Source organism: Mesoplodon densirostris, chromosome 19, assembly GCF_025265405.1.
Source record: "Mesoplodon densirostris isolate mMesDen1 chromosome 19, mMesDen1 primary haplotype, whole genome shotgun sequence".
NCBI classification, from domain to species: Eukaryota; Metazoa; Chordata; class Mammalia; order Artiodactyla; family Ziphiidae; genus Mesoplodon; species Mesoplodon densirostris.
Genome location: NC_082679.1, coordinates 9323228 through 9348537, shown reverse-complemented (window position 1 = coordinate 9348537; position 25310 = coordinate 9323228). Strand labels below are relative to the sequence as shown.

General features: G+C 57.2%; 1 protein-coding gene across 1 annotated transcript; it reads left to right on the top strand.

Moving 5' to 3' along the window:
• Positions 1-817: 817 nt before the first annotated feature.
• PPP5C (protein phosphatase 5 catalytic subunit) lies at positions 818-24579 on the top strand. The gene is made up of 13 exons (XM_060084555.1): positions 818-1021; positions 7166-7407; positions 14681-14828; positions 15499-15620; positions 18468-18533; positions 18849-18947; positions 19855-19960; positions 21352-21494; positions 21599-21686; positions 22545-22585; positions 22683-22861; positions 23795-23876; positions 24057-24579. Exons 1-13 carry the CDS (start codon positions 901-903, stop codon positions 24117-24119), a joined length of 1500 nt encoding a protein of 499 aa, XP_059940538.1. The 5' UTR covers positions 818-900; the 3' UTR covers positions 24120-24579.
• The last annotated feature ends 731 nt before the right edge of the window (positions 24580-25310 follow it).

The window sequence follows — 25310 nt, the reverse complement described above, 5'->3', positions numbered from 1 at the left end:
GTGCTATCCTCAGGAGGGGAGCCAGAGCAGAGCCTTAAAGGATTTAGTGCTACAGTTCGGTATTGAGTAGCGGCTGTGGGTTTAGGAAGGATAGTCTGGAACGGTGGACCGTGAATGAAGATTGGGGATGGGAGTGGCATCTGGAGATGTTGCCTGAGACTAAACTATTCAGGGTCTCTTAGGTCATCAGAAAAAGTCTGGGTTTTCTCCTAAGGGCACTGAGGAGCCATGGAAGGCTGGTGACTGGGGGGTGAGGAAGGAGAAAGGAGATGGTGCAACAAACTTCTAAGCCTAGCTCAGGGCTAGGGGATGCAGGGCACCTTTAATTAATAACTTAGAAATACTGGCCCTTTCTGGTGTTGGTTTGAGAAACCGCCCATTTTTCAGAGAGGGGTAAGTGAGGCCCTAGAGAGGAAGGGAAGGTTTCTTTGTTTAAGGTCACGCAGGTAAACTGACAGAAGGGCTTGACCCTCGGCTCCGGTTCCGCGTTGGGCATGGTGCTGCCTCGCAGAAAAGCCACACCCACCAGCAGCATTCGCAACCCACCTACCAACGGGAGAAGACGGCAGGGAAATCTCACTTTAAGACCCCGAGAAACTTCTGCGGCTCGGAACACGGAACTTTGGGAGACGGGCCACGCCGGGCCTTTTTTGCCCGCGCGCCCCTTTTCGCCTTCCCCATTGGCTCATGCTAGGAAGGGCGCCGTCAGGGGGCCCTCTGGTCACCTTCTCCGCGCGCTCTATGGCTAAAGCGCCCTGCGCAGGCGCGCGAAGGGAGCCTTCAGGGCCCGCGCTTTACGACACTTGTGCAGCAGCGGCAGCGGGAACTCGGCACTCCTTCGCGACGATTCGGCCGGGTGCCGCTGGCCGCGGTTGCCAGGGTGGGGGGTCGCTTTGCGGCATGGCGATGGCGGAGGGCGAGCGGACTGAGTGTGCTGAGCCCCCGCGGGATGAGCCCCCGGCTGATGGCGCTCTGAAGCGGGCAGAGGAGCTCAAGACGCAGGCCAACGACTACTTCAAAGGTGCGCCCGCCCTGGAGGGAGCGAAGGAGGGTGGAGAGCGGCCCAGGTCAAGGGGTGCCGGGCCCGCGCGGAACCATGGCAACGAGGAGCGGCAGCCTGGGCGCGGGGCAGGCACTACCAAGTGACTGGGCGTGGGGAGGCCGAGGATGGCGCTACCAAGGGGCGACAGAGGGGCCTTCTGAGAGAAGGGGTGACACCTAGAAGTGGCGTACGGAGCGGGTGCTAAGTGGGGAGACTGAGGAAGGCGCTTCCAAGTATGAAACGGGAGGGGGACGGGAATGAGGGCACTACCAGATGTGAGACCCCAGAGGTGCCAGCTTATGGTGAGACCTGAAGAGGGTGCTACCAAGTAGTGACATGGGGCGGAGCAGTGATGGCGCTACCAAGTGGAGAGACACCAAGTGGGAGGGAGGGGGGAACTGTCCCAATAGAGCAGGAAATCATGGGAGTGGAGAATAGATCATTAGATGGGAGGGCAAGGAAGTAGGAAATTTGGGGGTACACCAGGAGAAGGGAGGTTCTGGGAATAGAGGTGAGGCAATCCCAAGAATAGTATGACTTAGGATCTTGGGAAAGAAAGATGTGGGGGCACCCATTCATTCATTAATTCATTACGTTTATTGAGCATCTGCTATGTGCTAAGGACCATGCTCGACGTTAGGGATGTAGCAGCAGATGAGACAGATGTAGCCCTGCCCTTATATAGCTTGTAATTTAGCAGAAGAATCAGACATTGAGTAAACACGCAAATAAATATTAAAATACTTAGAAGCTGTGATGAGTCCTTTGGAAAAACCCCAACGGAGTGTGAAGTAGAGAATAAGGGTTAGAGGCTAGTACTTTAGAGAGGGCGGTCAAGGAAGATCGTACTGAGGAAAAGGCATTTAAGTTGAGAAGGAGAATTGGGAAGGAGTGTCCCAGGTGGGTGAAGCTGCCTGTGCAAAGGCCCTGAGGTCAGGAATGAAAAGAGACTGGCTGGCTTGGCTGGAACTTTAATGAGTTAGTAGGGAAACAGGTACAAGGTAAGCTTAGGACAGGGGCCAGTTCATGTAGGGTGTCACAAGTCACTGCATAGACTAGTGTGGATTTGACTCTGCTATCCAAGAGGAGACATTGAGTAGGTAGATGGGCCAGTCTGGAAGTCTTTGGAGAGGAATTTGGGCATGATCAGCCAATGGGTGGACTGGAACACCCTGGGAACGGATGAGGTCACCCCAGAAGAGAAGGGGCCTAGTACGGAACCTCAAGGGATTCTAAGGTTTAGAGCAGAAGAGGCTGAGTAAGAGTGGTCAGTGAGGTGGAAGGAAAATCAGGAAAGCTGAGAGAAGAGAGTGCTTCTAGAAGGAGGGGCTCTACCTGAGGTCGGATGCTGCCAAAGCGAGCACCAAGCATTGACCATTGGATTTGCCTCCATAACGTGTTGGTGGTAGCCTTGTCCAGAGCAGTTTCTAGGGGATGATGGCGATGGTACCCAGAGGGAAGGGCGCTGAAGAGTGAATGGGAAATGAGGAAGTGGAGATAGCAATTGTTGACAAGGGTTTTGACAATTTTGGTTCTGAGGGGGAGTGGAGAAATGGGGGGAGGGTGCTTTTTTTTAAGAATAGAAGAGACTAAGAGTATGGTCCTACAGAGAGAGAGTTGATCCTGCAGGAGAGAGAGGAGACCTACAGCAGCAGAGCCCTGGAGGAGGGGTGGGGCATGGGAGGAATCCAGAGCAGTAGTGGAGAGCTGTCCTCTGGTGGGAGCACGAACAGATTTTAAGAGTGGGAAAGTCAGGTCAGGCCGGAGCAGCGAGAAGGAGGTGGGACTGGTGAGAGGTGAGACTGGAAGGTAGAGCTCTGGAGGCAGGTCAAGGACATGATCCCTAGGGTGGTAGGAAGCCAAGGAAGGTTTGAGGAGAGGAGTGACACGGTCTGATTAGTGCGTTTGAAGGCGATCCCCCAGCGGCCTTGTAGAGACTGGACCCAAGGGCAAGGCTGGAGACCAGGAAGGAGACTAGAATGGTGGACAGGTGAGTGGGGAGGGGGGTGCTGCCCACTAGGCTGGAGAGACGGAAATCGACTCAAGAAATGTTTCAGAGGTAGAATGACAGCGGCCGCCTGGAGAGAGGGAGGAGGGAACCGCAGGCAGGAAGAGCTGGATGACAAAGGCCCAGAGGTGAGCCTGGCACCAAGGACGTGAGTGGGGCTGGAGTGTAAGAGGCCAGAGGAGTTTATGGTGAGGCTGCGGGCAGGAGCCCGAGCTTTCCACTTGAGGACCCTGAGGAGCCGTGGATGGTTCTGAGTGGGGAAGGACTGAATTGGGTTTGTGCTTCAGAAAGGCCCCTCTGGAGGGGCAGGAGGGGGCGTACGCTGGGAGAGCTGGGAGGAGGCTGGGGCAGGAACCTGGGCAGGAGAGGAGGAAGGCTAGACCAGGGCAGACAGGGGTTCTCGGGATGGAAGTGAGAGAATAGATTTGAGAGATGTTCCGGAGGCTGACTTGACAGAACAGGGTGACTGCCTGGCTTTGGGGCTTGAGGGATCAGGTGTCCAGGACAGGGTCCAGTCTCCAGCTGAGGGTGGTGTGGAAGGTGGGGCTGTTCCTGCAATGGGGCTCAAGAGGAGCAGCAAGTATGGGGGTGATGCTGTGGCGAGGGAAGAATTCTGGGAAACAGTAGGCCGTCGGGAAGGGCTCCTTGCCCTGGGATCTGAGCTCTTAGGAGGCCTGAGACTGGGCAGGTAGCCAGCGGTCCTGGCATTGAGCTGGAACGGAGGGGAATGCCCCTTCTGGTCCGGGTCCCTTGCGTTTGGCAGGCAGCTGCAGGCACAGAGCCCCATTCTCCAGGGCTGGGGGAATAACAATAAAAGGAATAATTACAGCTCGCCTTAATTGAGCCCCCGTGGTGGCCAGGTACACCACTTTGTTTAATCCTCCCCCGAGCACTAGGCAGGAGCGGGCCTGTTTGTTTTATAGAGGAAGCTGAGGCTCTGAGAAGTGAAACCGCTTGCCCAAGGTCAGAGTGTGTGAGCAGCACAGCCCGGATATCCCCCTTCCTCACCACGTGCTTGGCACCCACGTTCAGAGTCCTTACCCACAGCCTCACCTGGAGCCGTCCTGGCCCCAGTGGGAGAAGAGGGGCCCTAGGGGCTCAACATGGTGGGGGAAGAGGGGCCCCAGGGCTCAACACGGTGGGAGAAGAGGGGCCCCAGGGGCTCAACACGGTGGGAGAAGAGGGGCCCCAGGCCCCCCGCCCCCGTCAGCATGGCTGGGTCACTTCTGTGAACTCAGGCCCATTCCAGAGGCCCTGGTGGGGCAGCTCTCTTCCCCTCTTTCTGGGCCTCATTGCTCCCCACCCCCTTCTGTAAAAAGAGAGGGGTTCTATTTGACCCCCCAGGAGGCCTCTGAGTCTAAGAGTTTGTAGACAGGCTTAAGAGCTCAGGCTGCCTGGGTTCAAATCTTGTTTCTTCCTGTTACTTGCTGTGTGACCCCTGGGCAAACCTTAACTTCTCTGTGCCTCAGTTTCCTCCTCTAAAATGGGGCCTCTCTTGAGGATTAAATGCGCTCATATTTGTCGAGCACATAGAGCAGGGCTGGGATCTGGTGCCACTGGGTAGCTGTGTGAAGCACAGGCCCCTCCTCTTTCCTCTGCTCTAGTCTCTTCTTCCTTTCATTTAGTCATTTATTCACTTCTTCTACAAGCCTCTGCTGACCTCTTCCCTGCTGTAGCCACATTTCATCCAGGAGTTCCTTTCACCCTCACAACCAGCCCATGGCGCAGGGCCGACTGTGGTTCCCGCAGTTCAGATGAGCAAGCTGAGGCTGAGAGAGGGGAGGCTGTCTGCCCAAGGTCTCGTGGTCGGGATCCTCAGAGCCAGATGTCCGGCTCCGAGACACCAGGCTCCCCACCCCATGCCGAACGGCCCGGCAAGAGCGCTGGCCAGTCGGCCTCTGGAGCCCAGCCAGGAGGCTGGAAGGAGCCCTCGAAGGTGTTGGTGTTCCAGGGAGGGTCAGTCAGACTCGGGCTGCCTGCTTCTGCCCTTGCGTGTTTCTGGGAAGTCCTGGGCTGCCCTCCAGTGCTCACCATCCTGGGGGACACACCCATCACCTAACGGTGACTACCCCATGGGGGCAGGGCTGGGATAGGGGAGCCCAGGGGCCGAGGCAGCCGGAGAGGTGCCTGATCCAGCCTGGGTGTCAAGGAAGGCTTTCCAAAGGAGGTGACATCCGAGCCATTTGAAAGGTTGCCAGACGTTAGCCTGCAGAAGGAATCGCCGTTATATTGTTCCTGGCATCTCCCAGCACCTGGCTTCTTTCTCTAGTGTAGGTGTGTCCTGTCTTTCACTTTCTTTCATTCCTTCCTTCCTTCCTTCAGGAACCATTCATGGAGCCTGGAATCCTCTTCTTCCATTCTTTTCACCTGGCTCACTTTTTCTCCTCCTCCAGGTCTCAGCTCCAGCATCCCCTCTGGGTTGCCCCAGCTGTAAAACACTCTGGGTCATCACTGTCTGGGGGTGGATCTGTGTGTGCTGTGTCACTCCCACCCCCCAACTGGACTGTGAGCCCCAGGAGGGCAGGGCTGGGGGGGGGCTGCTGTGTCCTCAGACAGGGCAAGGGTTCAAAGAAGTAAGACAAACAGGGCCCCTGCCCTTATGGGGCGCTTAGGTTCAAATTGGGCCGATGGATTATAAGCAAACAAAGGAAAGCCATGGTTTATCAGATGGCTCTGGAGAAAAGAATAGTGGGAGTTAGGGCAGGAATTTTCATTTTAGGCTCAGTGTCTGGAGGACTCTCTGAAACTTTAGACCAGAGTGGGCACATAAGTTGCCCAAGGACACACAGCTAGTAAGGAGTGGAGCCAGCGATTGGGCCCAGGCTGCCTGCCCCTGTGTCTGTGCCTGTCTCTATGCCAGGCTCCCACTGAGAGGCCACCTGGTACGGAGGATGAGAGTGGGAGCATTTGGGTCTTGGCCTGGCTCAGAATTCCTGCCTGCCACTTTGTGTGTTGGGGTTTCCCTCTTAGAGCCACGTCTGGAAAATGGGGCTAATGCAACTGTCCTCAGGGTTGCCATGAGGGTTCAGTGAGGCGACTCATGTACCAAGAGCCCCACGTGGCACCTGGCACATCATGGTCCCCGCAGTTTGGGCACACCTCCTAGCTTCGGCCTCCTGCCTGTTGAATGGCCATATGTGCGGGGCCCAAGACAGCTCTGTGGATACAAACTGAGTGTTTGACCTTGAACAAGACCTCTGTGGCTTGCTGTAAAGTGAGCACCAGACGGTGCTTATGCCGTGGGGATGTGAGGATTCCACAGGCCGAGATGTAACGTGCAAGGCATGGCCGTAGCTCATTTCAAATAAAATTGACCTTTCCCCTTGGCCAGATGTCACATCCTGTCACTCCACACTTAGAACATTGATGTCCACACCCAGCTCTGGCTGTGGTCTTTGGGATCTGTCCTGCCAGCCTCCCTGCCCTCATCTCCTGCCCTCCCCAAGCTCACTCCACCCCAGCCACACCACCCTCTTGCTGGTCCTGGAACATAATGCTCTCTCACCCCCTTTCTCCCCCCCCCAGGGCCTTTGCACCTGCTGTTCCTTCTGTTGGGAATGCTCTTCCTCTGGTCTGGTTTGTCACTTCCTTTGGGTCTCTGTTGAAATGTCCCCTTCTTGAGACCTAAGTAGGTTCCTTTTCCTTCCCCACTTCCTATTCTCCTACTAGAACCCCTCTTTGGGCTTGTTTACTTGCTTTGGGGGGCTGCACAACCAAGGGGCTCAGGGCAGACTCACATTTGCTGGTTCACAGCTCAGGTCTGGCACTCAGTAACATATCCTCTCCGGGCCATGGGGAACATTCAGTAAGACCCTCCTGAAGTCCTGGAAGAAGTATTGTCCACCTGGGGCCTTGGGGGGTGATGGTTGGGTGGATGGGCGTGTGGAAGTGATTTGGGGTCTTAGGGATTTGGGCCTGAGGAGACAAGGCCTGTGCTAGGGTGGGACAGGTCAGGACAGGGAAGGGGGGTGGGCTGAAGAGACGTTTCTGAGCTCAGCTGTGGACCTCAGTTTCCCCATTTGTAAATTGGGGGCCTGGGCGAATACCCAGCCTAGGGCCTCTTCTGGCTGGGCGGTGGCAGCTTACCTCATGCTTCTCGTCCTCCATCTTCACAGCCAAGGAATACGAGAACGCGATCAAGTTCTACAGCCAGGCCATCGAGCTGAACCCCAGCAATGCCATCTACTATGGCAACCGCAGTCTGGCCTACCTGCGCACTGAGTGCTATGGCTACGCGCTGGCCGACGCCACGCGGGCCATCGAGATGGACAAGAAGTACATCAAGGGCTACTACCGCCGGGCCGCCAGCAACATGGCATTGGGCAAGTTCCGGGCCGCCCTGCGCGACTATGAGACGGTGAGCCAGACCTCGGGGGGTGAGCCAGCTCCCAGCTTCTGAGCCGGGCGGGTGCTGAGGGCCGGGTGGGGCGGGCTGGGGGAGGACGGCCTCTGTGTGTGCAGCTGGACTAGACGGGGGGAGGTATGCGGAGGCCATTCACACGTTTACTTGCCGCTTGCTCATCCAACAGATGCCAGCCGGGCTCGTAGCCCAGCTCTGCCATCGTCGCCTGGTGACCTGGGACAAGTTACCTGGCCTCTCTGTGCCTTCTTTCCCACATCTGTGAAATGGGAGGACAGTAAGACCTACCTCTCAGGGTTGCCGTGAAGAATAAATGAGCCTCTGCTTTCCAAGTGTTTAGAACAGCCCCTAGCATGTAGTCAGTGTTCTGTTATAATTAACTGTTACGATACTTGTTGCTGTTACTGTTGGTGGACAAGAGGCACACAGCTCTTCTGGTGGAGCTTATAATTCGGAGGAGGGCCAAAAACAAACCCGTCACTGTGAGGGTACACAGAATCGTTGCAGGTGAGGATACGGGCCTGGGAGAAAATAGACTAGGGTGATGTGCTGCAGAGGGAGCAAACGGGGGACGTGTTTTAACGAGGTGACAAGGGAGGGGACCTAGAGGACGGCAGGAATCCACCAGTTCACTCGCTCATCTGCCACCCCATCGCTCTAACTGCTCTGATGACAACGATAGTGGTAAGGTCTCCCAGAGCACACGCCTTCGTGCCAGGCACGTTCTACACCCTTCTCGTCAGCTGGCTGAGTGACCTGTGCGTCAGCCCTGTGAGGTGGGAACTGTGATTACGCCCATCGTACAGATGGGGTGACTGAGGCCCAGAAGGCTCGAGTCCCCTGCCCACCAGCACGCAGCAGGCGGGTGGCAGAGCTAGGATCTGAACGCAGGCAGCCCAGCCCTCCGGCCCACGTCTTTCCCCACTGGAGAGAGTCGCTCCTTGAGAGTAGGGGTTTTGTTTATTCTGGTCATTGGGATGGTGCTTGGCATCCAACAGGGGCTTAGTGTTCGTTGAACGAATGATCATTCTGCCTCCGTCCCCGCAACGCACCCGGCACTCCCTCCTTTCACTTCATTCGTCACGCACTCTGAGCAGCTTCTGTTGTGTCGGGAGAGGCGGCAGGGGAGGCTGAGAGCCACAGGCTGCAGTTGGAGGGAGCCAGGTCAGACGGGTGGGGCTGGCTGCTGGCCGGAGAGGAGGGCGGCTGTCAGGCCAAGTGCAGGCTCGAGCCAGGCGCTGGGCCGGGGGCACCTGTGTCAGGGTGGGGCAGAGGCCTGGAGGAGGAGATCATTCAGAGACTGAGGGGCGGAATGGAGGAGGGGGCTGGGGTGACCCCCCCGGGAGGAGAACGGAGGAAGGAGCAGCAGAACAGAGCCCTTACAAGCGTGGGCTCCCAGGCCATTCCCCGGCCAAACCTCTCCCTTGTCCCTTGGCGTCCTCATTTGGAGAATGGTGACAAGAGGAGTGGCCACCTCCTGGGCGGCTGTTGGGCTCTGGTGAAGTGGTGTGCGTAAAGATCATAGGGCTGGAGGGCTCAGTAACTAACTCAGAAGACAGGTGGGGTTGGGTGGGGGCAGGGCTTTCCTGCAGGTCCCCAAATGGGGGGAGGGGCCTGAAGGAGATGGGAGGGGGCAGGAGATGAGAGGAACCCCAAGCACAGGTCTGCGGCACAGCTCTGGCCCAGACTGCGGCCTCGCCCTGCATATTCCATGAGGCTGAGAGGTCACTTGCAGCCGTCTTGTGGGCACACTGCATCTGAGTTTTCTCCCAGGCCTTGCGGATGCCCTGGGGGCCGGGTCACAGCCCATTTGCCTGTGAGGGCTCTGCCAGCAGCCCTGGGGAGCCCCTGCATGAGCCTGAGATCCTTGCCCACCTGGGCCAGCTGCCCGCCTGCAGGCCGTCCTTTCTGACACGTTTCATCCGACCCTGGGTGCAGGGCAGAGGGGCTGGGCCCTGGGGTGGCTCCCCGTCCAGAGTCTCTACCTCCAGGGCTATCTTGTGACGTGCTGGAGTGTCACGGAGGCTGTGCCCAGGCCCCCTCTTAAGTCATGGCATCCTTGGAGGCGGAACCGAGATGTGACCTTGGTTTAACAAAGAGCCTGAGGCTCTGTCTAACAGCAGCCTGGGCCCTCAGGTGAAGGACCTTTCTTTTCTCAGCCTCAGTTTCCTCACCTGCCTACTCACTGTGGACCTAGCTCTGCTGTGAGCCTTGATGTGCTTTTTACAAGAAGGAAAATGCGTTCAATCCATTATACAAGAAGGAAAAAGAGGTCTAGAGAGAGGAAGTCCCTCCTCCAAGGTCACCCAGCAGCGAAGTGGCAGGGCTGAGACTTGACCCCATAGTCCATGCTTGTAATGGTTAGTGGGCCGTGAAGTCAGTGTAACAGTTTGAGACCAGCACCTCTGTCTTCATCAAATAGAATAGAGAAGACAACAGTTCATTGTGTGGAGGAAGTACGTATATGTTTGTGAAAGAGTATTTTTCATTCATGTGAATATGGATGCATATTAGGTGTGATAAAATACATATTTCTTACTGTGAGTCATAGTCTCAAATTCTGAAGGTCACTCATGCAGGGGCTGGAGGCACCAGCTCCGCGGTCAGGACGCCCGGCTATGAGCTGTGTATCTCAGAGCTTTGGATCTTCGGCCTCAGTGTCCTCATCTGTAAACGGAAGAGAACAGCAGAGCCTGCCTCAGGGCCTTGTGAGGATTCGGCAGGAGTAGTACGTTCAGAGTAGGGCCTGGCCCTGCTCAGTACCGGGTGCGCTTCCTCCTGGGGGTGTCTGGGGAAGAGCCTGCGGCCCCCAGGAAGGGCCGTGTGCAGGCACAGGGCCTTGTTAGGGGGCGGGGACCTGGGGGCACTTCTGCTCTCCCTCCAGGGCAGGAGCTGATGTCCCCTTTCCATGGGTCCATGTTGAATCCCCCCACCAACGCCCCTCATCTCCAAGCTCATCCTTTCCGGGGGACTCTGGCTCCAGGATTCCCCGCCCCCTTATTGGGTCCTCTTCTCAGAAGATTCCACCTGTGTTCTTTCCCGTCTGTGGCTGGAACTCAGGTGGTGAATCACACGGGCCCGGGCTGGATCTGGGGGACTCCTTCAGCACTCCTCACCCTCTCCTGGGATTTTTGGAGTTTGGTTTGTAATATGGTTTGCATTTGGGTTTCTTCTTACAGCATAGCCCAGCACAGTCAGTTAGCAAATGTGTTTTGCCTCGCTAGCCTGTACGAACGCCCGTCCCCCTAAGGTGTGGACGTATGATAGTAACGGGAACGGTCACAGCTGACACCTGACACGGCGCTCTCAGGGGCCGGGTGCGTTGGTGACCTTCGTGCTGTGATAACTCACGTGATCTTCATGACAACCCTACACAGTGGGGACTCTTACTATTCCTGATTTACAGGTGAGAAGACCGAGGCCCAGAGACTAGTCACTGCCCCGAGGTCCCGCAGCCAGGAAGGGACAGCCTGGTCCCAGGCTTGTTGGCATAATCCTCACCCTTGGCTCAGGCAGCGACTCCGATGGTCTCACTTGATGTATTATGGAAGGAGTGTTGGTGGGACCTCCTAGATGAATTCACTGGAGGGTCTCGACCCGTGGGGTGCAAACCCCAATGTCCTGCTTCCCACTGCCTCCCCCAGACCCCTGGCTTCCTTGGTTGCCCGTGTGCCCCGGGCAGGCATGGCCTCTCTCTGGGCTGCATCCCATCACCTCTACACTGGAAATAATCCTAATGGCCCGCCACACATTGTCATGTGGGTCCCCTGAAGTCAGCTTTTGCTCCCAGACTACAGTCCTCCTTCCCCTCAGTTCTAAACCCGAGCCGTTGTGAAAAATAGTCTGGTAAGTTTGGGCAACTCATTTGGTGGCAAAATCTGACCTGAACTGATAGGCCGTTGATGGTCTTGTTTGCCCCCTTGTAGTGCGACTAGAAGTTTCACTGCAGAAACCGGAGTGTGTGTGGTTACCAGGTGCCACCCGGACTTGCTGGAGGTGTCCTGTAACATACAGCACGCGGGTGCACTGTGTCACCTTTCTAAAATCCTAAGAGTTCCCAATTCCCAAACACGCGCAGCCCCCATGGCTTCACGTGGGGATCACGAGCCTATGTTATTTCATTGATTCGAGTCGTCGTAGTTACTGTCTGTGGATACTCCCAGCTGAAAATACCACTTTTTAAAAGCAGCTTTTTCTTTTGAGAGCATTGTAGCTTCACATGCAGCCGTAAGAAGTAATACAGAGATCCCACTCTCCCAGTTTTCCCAGTGACATATCTGGCATCACCATCAGAATCTGGATACTGACACGGATACAACCCAGATCCTACCTTTATTTATTTATTTATTTATTTATTTATTTTTTAATATATTTTTTTGGGTACGCGGGCCTCTCTCTGTTTGTTGTCGCCTTTCCCGTTGCGGAGCACAGGCTCTGGACGTGCAGGCCCAGCGGCCATGGCTGACAGGCCCAGCCGCTCCGCGGCACGTGGGATCCTCCCAGACCGGGGCACGAACCCGTGTCCCCTGCATCAGCAGGCAGACTCTCAACCACCGCGCCACCAGGGAAGCCCCCAGATCCCACTTTTTAGAGAAAAGTCCAGCATTTGCTTTTGACCCAACAGGCCTCGGGACCCACTTGGCCCCTCCAACCTGGAGCAAACGACCTTCCCCAGGAGCGGGAGCCTGGCAGGGTCACTTCCCTTTCCCAGCCAGGCAGCCAGTTATAGTAGCAATCGCAGCAGCCCCAGGCCCTGGCACAGGCACTCGCTCGCTGCTGGACCCCGTGATGGGCCTGCTGTTAAATTCTCACAGCCACCCTCCACCTCTCCAGCCTCCCTCACTTTCTAGAAGCTGAGGGAGGCTGGAGAGGTAGGGCTGCCTGCCCTGGAAGGCCTGGATACAGACCCTGGAGGCCTGGCCCCAGAGCCTGCACTCATGACCACGACGGTGTCTCCCTGGAGGGCGCACAGGGCACTGTGGGGACGGTGGCAGCGGTAGGGAGGGGAGCACATCCCAGCGTGCCAGGGGAGCAGGGTCTCAAGCAGGGAGAGAACTGAATCCTGGCTTCTCGGGTCAGTGACCTCCCCTCTCTGGGCCTCAGTTTCCTCTTCTGTCAAATGGAGATGTGGTAACATCACATAGAGCTGCTCTGAGGCTACGGTGAGCAAGGTAGTTGCTCACAACAGCAGCCACACGGGGAGTTCGAACACTGAGCTGTGTCCTAGGGCTGCTGCTGCTGTCGCTGCTCCCGCCCCTTTATTCCCGGGGTTGTCGGTGTTTGCCTGCATCCCGCACCCCAACCTCTGAGCTCTCTGAGAACAGGGTCGTTGCTCAGAGGGAATGCTTAGTGGGGCGTCCATCCACCCCGGGCATTCGTTCACAGCTGGGACACGACCTCAGCCCTGCCCTCATGGCCATGGCCGCCTTCCCGCGGGGAAGCAGACCCATCTCCAGCAGTGCTCAGGGCTGGGGCGGGCGGGGGGAGCCCAGGGCCCTGTGCGAGCCCAGAGGGGGTGCCTGACCCAGCCTGGGGGAGAGGGGAAAGGGGAGCTGAGACCTGGAGGAGGAGGAGAGGCTAGAAAGTCACTGGAGGTAGAAATGAGGTGTTCTGGGCCGGGGGGCAGCCTGTACAAGGCCTGGAGGTGAGAAGGAGCTGGCGCACTTGGGGACTTGGGAGTTTGGTCTGGCTGGTAGTGCTGGGCAAACAGAGAACATGGAGGGGTGGGCGGGCCTCTGTGGGCCGGGCCCAGTGGTGGTTTGGACTTTGTCCTGGGGTGTGGACTCGTAAGGTCTCCTTGGTGGGAAGGACTCCAGGGGAGGTCTGGTGCTGCCTTTTTCCCAAGCCTCGCACCGCACCCCTACCCCGGGCGGAGCTGCCTGGAGGGTACCCTAGCCTGAGCCTGCCCCGAACCAGCTTCCTGCCCCCGCTCCTGGCCTGCACACCCATTCTCAGGGGCGTGAGCCACACTGACCCCCAGGGGTTATTAGCAGATGCCTTGTCCCAGGCTTCTGACTCACTCTGGCAGGCTTTCCACCGGGAGGCATCCCTGCCCTTGAGGGCCAGCCCTGGCAAACCCCTTTCGGCCCCCCGGCACAGGAGCTGTGGGAGTCCGCTCCTGGGGAGGCCAACAGGGTGCGCAGGTCAGGCAGGGTCCACTAATAATTACAGGAACAGTTACAGATAACTAAACTGAGGCTCAGAGGGGTGAATTCACTTGCCCAGGGTCCCCCAGCAAGTAAGTAGCAGAGCTGGGATCTGAATGCAGCCCTGCCTGCCTCTCAGCTTGGAGGATCAGAGTTTGTAGGAAGAGGGATAGAAGGAAAGGAGAGCAGAGAGGACAGGCTCCTTTTCCTGAGAACCGAGTGTGTCCCAAAGCCGTGTGCCTGCCGCTTCCTCCATACGATCTCGTTTAATGAATGCAGCAGCCCACGAGAGGGGCCATTGAAGAGCAGCCTACGCTAATGTGGACTTGACTGCCGCCTGGCACCGCTGCACACACTTCGCAAGTGTTCACTTGTTTAGTCCTCCCAGCCCCCTAGGATAGAAACACTGTCACCTCTACCTTACACAGGAGGAAACTGAGGGAACTCACTTGTCCTGGGTCTCCCCAGTGCCCAAGGTTGAACAAGGGCCACGTCACCACTAGGTGCCCGCTGCTGCCCGCAGAGCCCAGGCTGCGTGCCAGGCCCTGTGTATCACCCCCAACAGCCCTGGCAGGTGGAGCCTGTCATCTCCCCCATCTTGCAGATGAGAAAACTTAGGCTCAGCGAGTCCGGGTTATCCAGCAAGTCATTGCCTCTTCAGATGAGTCTGGGCTGTAAATTATGACTTTGGATCCGGCCCACCCTTTCCTGTCAATCCCACCCCGCTTGGTATTGACTGTAACGGTATCAGTAAAGTGCACCTCGGCCCACTCTGACTGCAATGAGGAAGCTGAAGCGGGGCCACTTTTATTTTGATGGTCAGAGCTAAGATTTATTAAGAGCATCTGGGTAGCACGTTAGCACGTTTACCCACCTGGCAGCCCTGTGTGGGCAGCTCTGTCAGGCCCAGTTTGGGGATGCAGAAGCTGAGGCCTAGGGGTGACGCGAGCCCAGGCTCGCACCCCTAGTGCCCCTGGCCCGGGTGCTCCTCTCAGCAGTCGTGAAGCCCCGGGCCAAGCAGGCCAAGGGCGGCTGTGGCGTCCCCGTCTCCCTACGGCCCCGACCCCGGCCTGGGTGTTGATGCCTCTTTCCTTCCCTCCCCTCTCACCCACCCACGCACCCAGGTGGTGAAGGTGAAACCCCACGACAAGGATGCCAAGATGAAATACCAGGAGTGCAACAAGATTGTGAAGCAGAAGGCCTTCGAGCGGGCCATCGCAGGTGACGAGCACAAGCGCTCCGTCGTGGACTCACTCGACATCGAGAGCATGAGTGAGTCAGGCCTGGGTGCCCCGCTGTACCCGGCCCAGAGCATTCCATTCCCAGTGCATGCTGGGGCGCAGGGGGGATGGGGCTCAGTGGTGCCTCTGGTGCCTGTCCCTACACGCTGTCTGTTGCTCCTTCGCCTGTGCTTCTGGGGACTCCAGAATCCAGAGCTGGGTCTGGAGGTTCCAGGTTCGGGCGAGCTTCCCTGCTGTACCACCCACCCTGCCCTCCACAGTTGCATTCACCCGTCACGGGCCTCCTGTGTCTGGTTTGTCCCTTAGGTCCTCTGGGCGCTCAGCTGAGTCTGTCATTCATTCCACAGATGGTTATTGGGCACCTAATAGGTGCCACTGTTCTAGGCACTGGGGATACAGCTGAGAACAAAGCAGTCCCTGCCCTCCTGTAGCTGGTGTCCTAGTGGGGAGAGAGGATTGACTAGTCAGTTAACAGTGTTAAGTGCTATCGAGTCCAGTCGGGGCGAGGGCCTTTGAGCTGACCTGAACGGAAGGAGCGGGCCATGAGAGGACCCGGCCGGGGAGTGGCATCTTCTCTCACTCCATCCCCCTCTCAACCTGTGTGTCCAGCGCCGTCTGCCCCGTGCCTGGGAGCCAGGCCCCGCTTCCCACCCTCAAGGTAGCCATGGCCACTGACTCTCATCCCCCCATTCACACACCAGCCATCGAGGATGAGTACAGCGGACCCAAGCTTGAGGACGGCAAAGTGACAATCACTTTCATGAAAGAGCTCATGCAGTGGTACAAGGACCAGAAGAAACTGCACCGGAAATGCGCCTACCAGGTAACGCCCCTGTCGAGGGCTGAACACGCCTGTGACCCCAGGACAGCATCACAGCCGGGCCTGAACCCCATCACAGGGCGCGAGAGGAGAAGGGTGGTACCGGCAGCGAACACTTACTGAGCCTGTAGTGTGCCGGGCACCCTGCAAATGAATTCTTTATTTCTAGCATTTCCATTGGGTTATATTTTTCAATAGCTTTCATCTCTGCCCCATATGTTCATGCATGTCATTTACCTTTTCTGCTAGATCCTTTAACACATTTTTTTCATAGTTATTTTAAAGTCTCTGTCTGGATATTCCACCATCTCTGGGTCTGCTTCCGTTGTGTGCTCTCTGCGTCTTATAATTTTTTATTGTATGCCAGACATCTTGTGTAAAAGAGTAGTAGCGACCGAGACAAAACTTTCCTTCAGGTAACGGCAGGACCTGATTCTGTCGGGCTGCTATTGTGAGGGTCTGTGTCCATCTCATCTGCAGTTTAGGGGCAGGTCTTATTGGACTTAGTTCACCGCCGGTTTCAGATGTCTTCAGAGTGGAATCGGACTCTCCCGTCAGCAGGGCTTGGGATCTTAGCCCTGGCAAAATCCCAGGGATGTCTTTATGCTGTAAGTCTCCAGCTTCTGGAACTGGAAGAAAGCGCTCTGATTTTCAGCCCCGCTGCCAAGAAGGGGTGGCTGGGGAGTTCTCCGCCCTCCAGTCTCACCCCCACTTTTGTGCCTCAGATGGCCTCTCTCCACTATGCCGCCTTGCGCCTCGCCTTCTGGGTGGCTGTGGGAGAGAATCCGAGGGCGAGGGTGAGGGCGGAGGCCTTCTGTGGCGGGGCCCCTCAGGACTCTGTAATGCCAGTCCACGTAGGCACGAGGGTTCTGCCGGCTTCCCCTCTTCTCAGCCTTGAAGGGCCTTGCCCTCCTGGCGCGCTGCCAGGAGGAATGCAGTCACGGTCCCTTTCTTCCAGGGAAGGGTTTCTCACCATTACTGTCTGCAGTTTGATTAACTTAGGTTTCTTTGTGTCCTTGCTCTCAGATGTTTCAGGGGGTTTTTTGTTTGTTCATTTGTTTTTGTTTTTTCTTTTGGCTTGTTCTCGTCATTAGGGCAAGAATGACAGTCTTTTACAAACTCTTTACATTCTGACCTGAAGTGGACATCTCCTCCTTTTTTTTTTTTCCCCAGGCCCTGCTGTGCAGCTTGTGGGATTCTTAATTCCCCAACTAGGGATTGAACCCATGCCCTGGCAGTGAAAGTGCCAAGTCCTAACCACTGGACCACCAAGGAATTCCCTCCTCTTCTCTTTAACACTCTGTTTTCCCAGCTTTGTATTTAGAAAATTGTCAAGCCTCCAGAAGAGTCAAAAGAACAGTGCGGTTGACATCATACCCCTTTCACCTAGGTTCACCGTTAACATTTTGACACATTCACTTCATCTTTCTATGTATATGGGTGTGTATATGCACATACACTTTTTTCTTTTTCCTGAACCATTTGAGAATAAGTTGCATCATAATCTGTCTCCCCTAAAAACAGGACGTTCTCCTACGTGACTAAGATTTAGTCATCCCACCTTAGTAATTTAGTACCAATACAGTAATACTGACTAATGCAAACAGTCCACAGGCTGTCCATAAGATTTGCAAACACTGTCAGGTGTACATGACATTGTCAAGGTCATCTTCAATCTGAAAGAACTAATACTCTGTGTTTCTAGACAAATATTTTAATTTTCCCCAGTTTTTCCCCTCAGACATTCTTTTTAGCTTTTTTTAAAATCCAAAATCCGGGGAATTCCCTGGCAGTCCAGTGGTTAGGACTCTGTGCTTTCGCTGCCGAGGACCTGTGTTCAATCCCTGGTTGGGGAGCTAAGAATCCCACAGGCTGTGCGGCGTGGCCAAAAATAATTAAAAAATAAAATAAAATCCAGAATCCATTGAAGGATCAATTACTGCATATGCCCTGCCTTTTTAACCTTTTTTTCATCTAGAACAGTCTCAAGCCTTTTTTGGGAGATTTTTGTGACATTGACATTTAGACGTTTCCAAGCCAGTTGTTTTATAAAATGTTCCACATCTGGCTTCATCCTGTGTGTTTCTTCATGATGCTGACTGTTTTTTTTTTTTTTAACATCTTTATTGGAGTGTAATTGCTTTACAATGGTGTGTTAGTTTCTGCTGTATAACAAAGTGAATCAGCTATACATATACATATATCCCCATATCTCCTCCCTCTTGCGTCTCCCTCCCACCCTCCCTATCCCACCCCTCTAGGTGGTCACAAAGCACCGAGCTGATCTCCCTGTGCTATACGGCTGCTTCCTACTAGCTATCTATTTTACATTTGGTAGTATGTGTAAGTCCATGCCACTCTCTCACTTTGTCCCAGCTTACCCTTCCCCCTCCCTGTGTCCTCAGGTCCATTCTCTATGTCTGCATCTTTATTCCTGTCCTGCCCCTAGGTTCTTCAGAACCAATTTTTTTTTTTTTTTAGATTCCATATATATGTGTTAGCGTACGGTATTTATTTTTCTCTTTCTGACTTCCTTCACTCTGTATGACAGTCTCTAGGTCCATCCATGCTGATTGTTTTAAGAGAAACCAAGAATCTAGGTTTTCCCATGAAATAATCCTGATGTTTAAATGCCGCATAGGACACTGGGGTCACAGCTTGGGGGCCGCCTGTGTTCCCGGCCAGCACCCGCGCAGCCAGGCCTCCCCTGCCCCTTCCTCTCCTCTCCCCTCCCCGCCTCTCCCTCACCCTCAGCCCAGCAGCGTCTCCTGGCCAGTACAGTTTCTCTGGGGCTGGGGTGGGCAGCAGGCCCTCCAGCTGGCCCCACTCACAGCCTGCCCTGCCTTCCAGATTCTGGTACAGGTCAAAGAGGTCCTCTCCAAGCTGAGCACACTCGTGGAGACGACGCTCAAAGAGGTGCGCGCTGGGGGCAGTGAGCGGGCAGGCGGGCCGGGGCGGGTGGCTCCCTGGCTGGGGAGGGGCCACGGAGCTCAGAAACTCACAGACCCACCGGTCTTGGTCTGCCTTCTCTCTCCCTGACGTCTGCCCTCCTCCCCCGCCCTGTCTCTCTCCTCCTGGCTGTCTCTTTCCTCCCCTCTTCATTGCTGTGCCTTCCGCCTGTGTGTTTTGCATGGTTCTTCTCGGTCTGCTGTGACCTCTCCCCCCTCCCCCTCCCCCCTCCCCACATCTCTCTCTGGGCCCCTCCCTCTCCGGTGGCCTCTTTTCTTCCAGACAGAGAAGATTACAGTGTGCGGGGACACCCACGGCCAGTTCTATGACCTCCTCAACATATTTGAGCTCAACGGTTTACCCTCGGACACCAACCCCTACGTATCCTTCTAAGGAAGGGCAGGCCCCTCCCCTGCCCCGCCTCCCGGGTGTGGGGTGCAGGAGGGAGAGGAACCCCTGCCCGGGAAACAGGCGTGAGCCTGAGGAGAGGGAGAGGCCTGAGTGCTTGCTCTGGCACTGAGCAGGGGTGGAGCGGCTGGTGGCCTCGCGCTCTGGGCTCTGGGGCCAGACCGGCCAGGGCCAGTCCCCACCTGCTGTGTGACCTGGGCAGGTGGCCAGTGTGTCCGAGCCCCAGCTTCTCCCCAGCTTGAAACAGGGCTGGATGTGTGTGGTACAAGAGCACGTACGTGGGGTGCCTGGCCCTGCCCACACCTGGCTTCCTTCTTGGCTGTGCCGTTTTCCAGCTATGGCTGTGGCAGGTCACTTCACCTCGCAGTTCCTCAGGTTCCTTGTTTGTAAAATGGGGAGAAGAGATAGTGGTAAAGTGGGCTTCCCTCATTGGGCTACTGAGAGGAATAGTGTGTTAATACCTGTGACGTGCTCAGTGGCCCACGGTCCATGCTGAATAAGTATTTGCGGATGTTATGATTGCCTGATCAGTGGCCACTGGGTGGGGCTACCAGGCCTGTGCAGTGTCGGGTAGGAGGGCCTGTGTCCCATTTGCCCTGTGGCTTTGGGCCTATACTGGGGGGAGAGCTGAAGCCGGCTGACCACCTGGGGTCTCCCCCTCTGCCATCAGTTTCCCTGAGGAGCAGACGAGGTTGGAGATCTTAGTACCATCCCGAGGCCCAGAGAGGCCAAGCTGCTGGGCCAGACCTACACAGTGAGGAGAGACGCCCCCAAGCCCTGCGGGCATTCTCGACCCCAGGGCAGTGCCGACAGGAGCCGGGGTGTGGAGGGGCTAAGGAGGGATCACTCCCCCCAACCCTTGTTTTCCTTAGCAGGGCAGATATTTAATGGCGACTTCGTGGACCGCGGCTCCTTCTCTGTAGAAGTGATCCTCACCCTTTTTGGCTTTAAGCTCCTGTACCCTGATCACTTTCACCTACTTCGAGGTGAGCTGGAAGGCAGCAGGGTCTGGGGTCAGTGTGGGGACCTGGGCAGAGCCCTCGCTTTTTCCTCTGTGAGCCTCCCATTTCTTATCTAAGAAGTGGGGATACCGCTTGCAGGTGTGTTTGTTTTGTGTCTTCACTGAGATCATGCGCAGGCCTGCCCTGTGAGGTCGGGCAGGTTGTGCACTGTGCAGCGGCATCACGTTCATGGAGCTCTGTGGGCCCTGGGGAGGACTTGGTCATGGGAGGGCTCTGAGCAGAGGAGGGTCAGGGGCTCTCTCTGGTGTTAAGAGGATCCCTTGGGCCTCCGTGTGGGGAACAAACCAAGGGCTGAGAGTGGGAGCAGGGAGACTGCTGGTGGCTGGACCCGGGTGGGAACAGTGGTTGGATTGGGGCTCACTTTTCAAAGTAGAACCCAGAGTGTTTGCCAGTGGGCTGGATGAGGGTGTGAGAGAAAGAAGGGGTCAAAGGGGGTACTCCAAGGTTTTGACTGGAGCATCTGGAAGGCTGTGGCTGCCACTGACAGACAAGGGGACAGGAAGAGCAGGGTGTAGGCTAGAAGATGGGGAGCTTGGCTCTGGACGTGGCTGTGAGACTGAGAGATGTCTGGGGGCCCCCGGGGGGCTGTAAAGTATGGGTTCCTCAGCATACATGTGGTATCGGGCAGCATGAGCTCAGCAGGGAGTGAGGGCCGCAAGCGGAGGACCTGCGCGCTGAGAGGTGGGGTGGTGAGCGGGAGGTGCAGCTAGGAGAGGAGGAGAACCAGGAGGAAGTGAGGGCAGCGGGCTGGGTTGGGGGCTCCTGGGGGCATGAGTGCTGACACCGGGCAGGTCCACAGCCAGGTTCGGGGAGTTCTTGCAGCAGGACCTGGCATGTGGCAGATGCTCAGTGAGCGCCTGCTGCAGCCGTGGGGGCCTGGCAGCTTCCTTGTCTCCCCCAAGCCCCGGGAAGGAGGAATGAGGTTGCGGGTGGGAAGATAAAAGCACGGCGTGGGGCTGGCCCACAGCAGGCATTCTGCAGGGGGCCTCTTCTTTGTCAATACCTCCCCCTCCTTGGTACTTCCAGCCCAAAACGTACGGCAAGTCCTTCAAGAAGGAGCGCAAGGCTCACAGGGGCAAGGGACACACCTCTGGTCACTTGGGATCGGGGCCAGGGCTGAACCCAGGCCGAACCCACTCCGTGATGAGCAGTGCAGGCCTGGGCCTTGTGGCCATGTGCCTTCTCAGCCCGTTTGCCCCTCTAGAAAGGGGCCGGGTTTCTGGGAGGGACCAGTGAGCTTCTGTGTGGATGCCATTGGCTTGGGGCCACCGGGCCGTCCTCCTTGGCCTTGGCGGGGTCTGAGCCAGAGGGCACCCAGCAGTGACGAGGTTTCTCTTTGTCCTGCTGTCGGCCAGGCAACCATGAGACGGACAACATGAACCAGATCTATGGCTTTGAGGGTGAGGTGAAGGCCAAGTACACAGCCCAGATGTACGAGCTCTTCAGCGAGGTGTTCGAGTGGCTCCCGCTGGCCCAGTGTATCAATGGCAAAGTGCTGGTGAGACAGACCCGCCCCCGCCGCCGCCATGCGGTGCAGCGAGTCAGAGGGTTGGGGTGTGGCTGGCCCCTGCCCTCACGCTGCTATTCCCACCTGAACCCCAGATCATGCACGGGGGCTTGTTCAGCGAAGACGGCGTCACCCTGGACGACATCAGGAAGATCGAGCGGAGTCGGCAGCCCCCAGATTCAGGTGACTGGGGAAGGCTGGGGACAGCCCCTCCCTCCGGGGGCTCGGGGGCTCCAGCCCTGCCCCGATGGGCTTTGCGCCCTCGGCAAGAGACAGCAAGGCTGAGCCTCAGTTTCCTGACCTGTAACTTGGGTCAGCGCACCTCCCTCGTGAGGCGGTGCTGGCCGGGGAGCATGAGTGTCCGCAGCACACAGCGGCCATTTATTTATTTATTTGTGAGTTCACCTGCTGCCCCTGGAGTGGTGTGACGGGGACAGACAGCAGAGTGTTAACGACACACAGCTGTGGGGAGAGGGTGTTTGTGGAGTGGTGAGGTAGCGGCCGTGGGAGGGCCTCCTGGGGGCACCACGCGAACGCCGACAGGGCGGGAGGAGGAGGTGCCTTCTCGCAGGAGTGCGGCCGGGCAAGCGCGGGGCGCAGAGGGGCTGGTGAGGCCAGACCCTGTCCGGCCTCACAGGTCCGGGTGAAGAGCTTGGTCTTCGTTCCTAGGGCAGTGGGAGCCACAGAGGCTTGAGCAACAGAGGGACCTGGTCAGAACTGCAGTGTTAAAAGCTCCCTCCAGGGAGGTCCAGTGGTTGGGACTCCGTGCTCCACTGTAGGGGGTTTGGTTTCCATTCCTGGTGGGGGAACTGTGATCCTGCATGCTGCGTGGTGCGGCCAAAAAAAAAAACCAAAAAAAAAACGCTCCCTCCAGCTTTGGGGCCCTAATGGATTGAATGGGGTCTGGCCCCGGGGAGAGGTCAGCGGGGAGGTGGGCAGCGGCTCAGAGTCCTGTCCCACGTGCCCCACGCCCGCTCCGCGGCGGATGGCCCCTCCCTTGCCCTCCGTCAGGCCCTGACGCTACCCCCTGCTCCCTTCCAGGTCCCATGTGCGACCTGCTCTGGTCGGACCCGCAGCCGCAGGTCAGTCTGCCCGGGGCTGTGGCCAGCAGGTGCGGGCTGTGGGCAGAGCGGGCGGGCTGGAAGAGTAGCAGGCACCCTGAGCTCCCTGTCTCCCCAGAACGGGCGCTCGGTCAGCAAGCGGGGTGTGAGTTGCCAGTTCGGGCCCGACGTCACCAAGGCCTTCCTGGAGGAGAACAACCTGGACTACATCATCCGTAGCCACGAGGTCAAGGCCGAGGGCTATGAGGTGGCGCACGGCGGGCGCTGCGTCACCGTCTTCTCTGCCCCCAACTACTGGTACGTCCCCACCTGCCCCACCCACCTGGGTCTGTCTTCTCAGCCCACTGGTGGTTTTCTTTTTTTAACTTTTTGTGATAGAAAATTCCAAGGATACATAAGAGTAGATAAAATAGTATGATGAACGCCCACGTACCTGTCACCCAGGTTCAACAGTTACCAGCTCTCACCACCCCTACCCCTACCGTGGGCTATTGTAAAGCAAACCCCAGGCATTCTCTCTACCCGTTGTTGCCCTAGTATATTTCTGAAAGAAGGAAGTCTTCTTCTCTGTATGTAACTGTGATACCACTGTCACACCTTCAAAAGAGGTCACCTGAACCCAGCCAGAGTTCCATTTCCCCACGTCTCTCATCAGTGTCTCATTTTAGTCGATTTCTTCCAAGCAGGACCCAAGCAAGGGCCACGTTTTCAGTCTCCTGATCTTGAAGTTGCCTGTTCTTACTGCCCTCCCCCTTGCTGGTTTTTGGTTGAAGAAACCAGAGTCTCTTGTGCTCTGGCCGTTCCATCCCCAGGTGGCCGGGCACCACATTCCTCTGTCCCCTGTGTTTCCTGTTGACTAGAGCCAGGGCACGGTCAGCCTGGAGACCAGGTTTTGGCAAGAGGCCTGCCTCTGGGGGGATGCCCGTGCCCTCTGCCCATCCTGTCAGGAAGGCCCTCTGCCGGCCCTGCTCCCCGGGCCCTCTTCTCCCCGCCCCCGACTCCCACGTGGCCCTCTCTCCCCCTCATCCCCACTCCTTCTGCCTGGGCCCCCTGGGCTCCTCTTCACCTGGATTCCTCTCTCTTGCCTGGTCAGCCTCTCTGTCCGTCCGTGTCCTTGACTCTGCCCAGGGCTCTTCTCCGTCCCTCTCCCTGCCCCGCCTCCTCCTTGGTGCCCCAGGCCCACCCAGCCTCTGATGGGCCACACCGGCCCCTCTGCCCTTGTCCCCGCAGCGACCAGATGGGGAACAAAGCTGCCTACATCCACCTCCGGGGCTCTGACCTGCGGCCCCAGTTCCACCAGTTCACAGCAGTGGTGAGTCACCCCTTGGGTCCCCTGCTGTCCCTGGCCTGGGCCCCGGGGGGAAGAGGCTCTTATGAGTGCATAATGGCTCTCAGGGGTAGGGCTGGTTTCTGCATCTGGTGCTCAGAAGACCCTTCTCCACGCGCCGCCCATTTCTGTCCGTGTCTAACCTGTGTGCCTCTGCTTTCTCAGCCTCATCCCGACGTCAAGCCCATGGCCTACGCCAGCACGCTGCTGCAGTTAGGGATGATGTGAGGCCCACGTGGCAGGGCCCCTGCTCCCCATCTGACCCCAGGCCCGGCCCAGGGCAACGTTGGAACCCCCTTTTACTTTGTAAAGTTTGTATTTATTCCCCTTTAGGTTTGCAGAGGGGGTGGGGGGCTGGCCAGATGGTCTGCTCCCTGGACAAAGAAGAAGGAGGTGGAGAGGCGGAGGGTGGGGCACCGAGCGGGCATTCTGGAGGGAGGCCAGCACTGCTGGGGGGGGCGGGGCCCAGAGGCTTCCCCGTCCCCTTGCTTGCGTGGCCCCTCCCCTGCTAAAGCAATAGGTCCCCGCCATGGGAAGACCCCTGGAAGGAGGGTCATCAGGGAGGCCTCACCTGCACCTCACCCGCTCCTGGCAGCCCCAGGGCGGGGCTCGGCTGGGGCTCACCCCCTTCCCGGCTCTTTTATGTCTGTAATTAAATATGTTAAAATAAAGTCATTATTGTAAGTCAGCTTGTCTCCGACGGTGGAGCCTCGGGAGCTGCTGGGATGGGGGTGACCGCTTCATAAAGCCCTATCCCCTCATCTCTCATCTCCCTGGGGCACCCTGGAGCTGGACAGGCCGGTCTTGGGGCCAGCCAGCCAAGCAGCCGCTTTGCCCATCATAGCGGGCTCCTGAGGGAGAGTTCTGCTGCCTGGGACAGAGAACCCCCATCAACGGCTCACGTGCAGGTGGGGAGATCAGGGCAGAGCAGAAGCTGGCAGAAGCTCCTCCTTCCTTCTGCCGATCCCCGTCAGCAAGTGTTCACTGAGGCTGTTCACAGTCCAGCAGGGCAGAGCCCTCTTGGGCAGGCCAGCCTCGGTCCTTACATCACGCAACGAAGCAGACGTCTCCACCCGCCGTGGAAGACTGGAGGTATTTTCTACCGCTTCCCGTTTTATTCTCCATCAGAGGTTACTGTTGAATCCCATTCAGGCTGCTCTCCCCGGCTTGGGCCACTGGAGAGATGTCTGTTTTTAAGTCTGAGCTCTTTTGGATCCACCTTTTCCAGATGACAGCAGATGGAGGGTGGAGTCCGGTGAGGACCTTGACCCCTCAGGTGCCCCCTCCCCCTCCGCCGGGGACAGAAATGAGGCGATCTCGGTCCTAATTCTGTTTGGGGCATTCAGAGAGGCCCTGCGGGTAGGTCCACTTCTCCGCGACACGTCGGCATTGCAGTGGATGTGAATGAACCACCTTCCA

Coding starts and splice junctions, on each gene's coding strand:
- PPP5C (XM_060084555.1), top strand. CDS start 901: ATGGCGATGGCGGAGGGCGAGCGGACTGAGTGTGCTGAGCCCCCGCGG. Junction 19,961..21,351: donor TCACTTTCACCTACTTCGAG/GTGAGCTGGAAG, acceptor GCTGTCGGCCAG/GCAACCATGAGACGGACAAC. Junction 21,495..21,598: donor GTATCAATGGCAAAGTGCTG/GTGAGACAGACC, acceptor CCTGAACCCCAG/ATCATGCACGGGGGCTTGTT.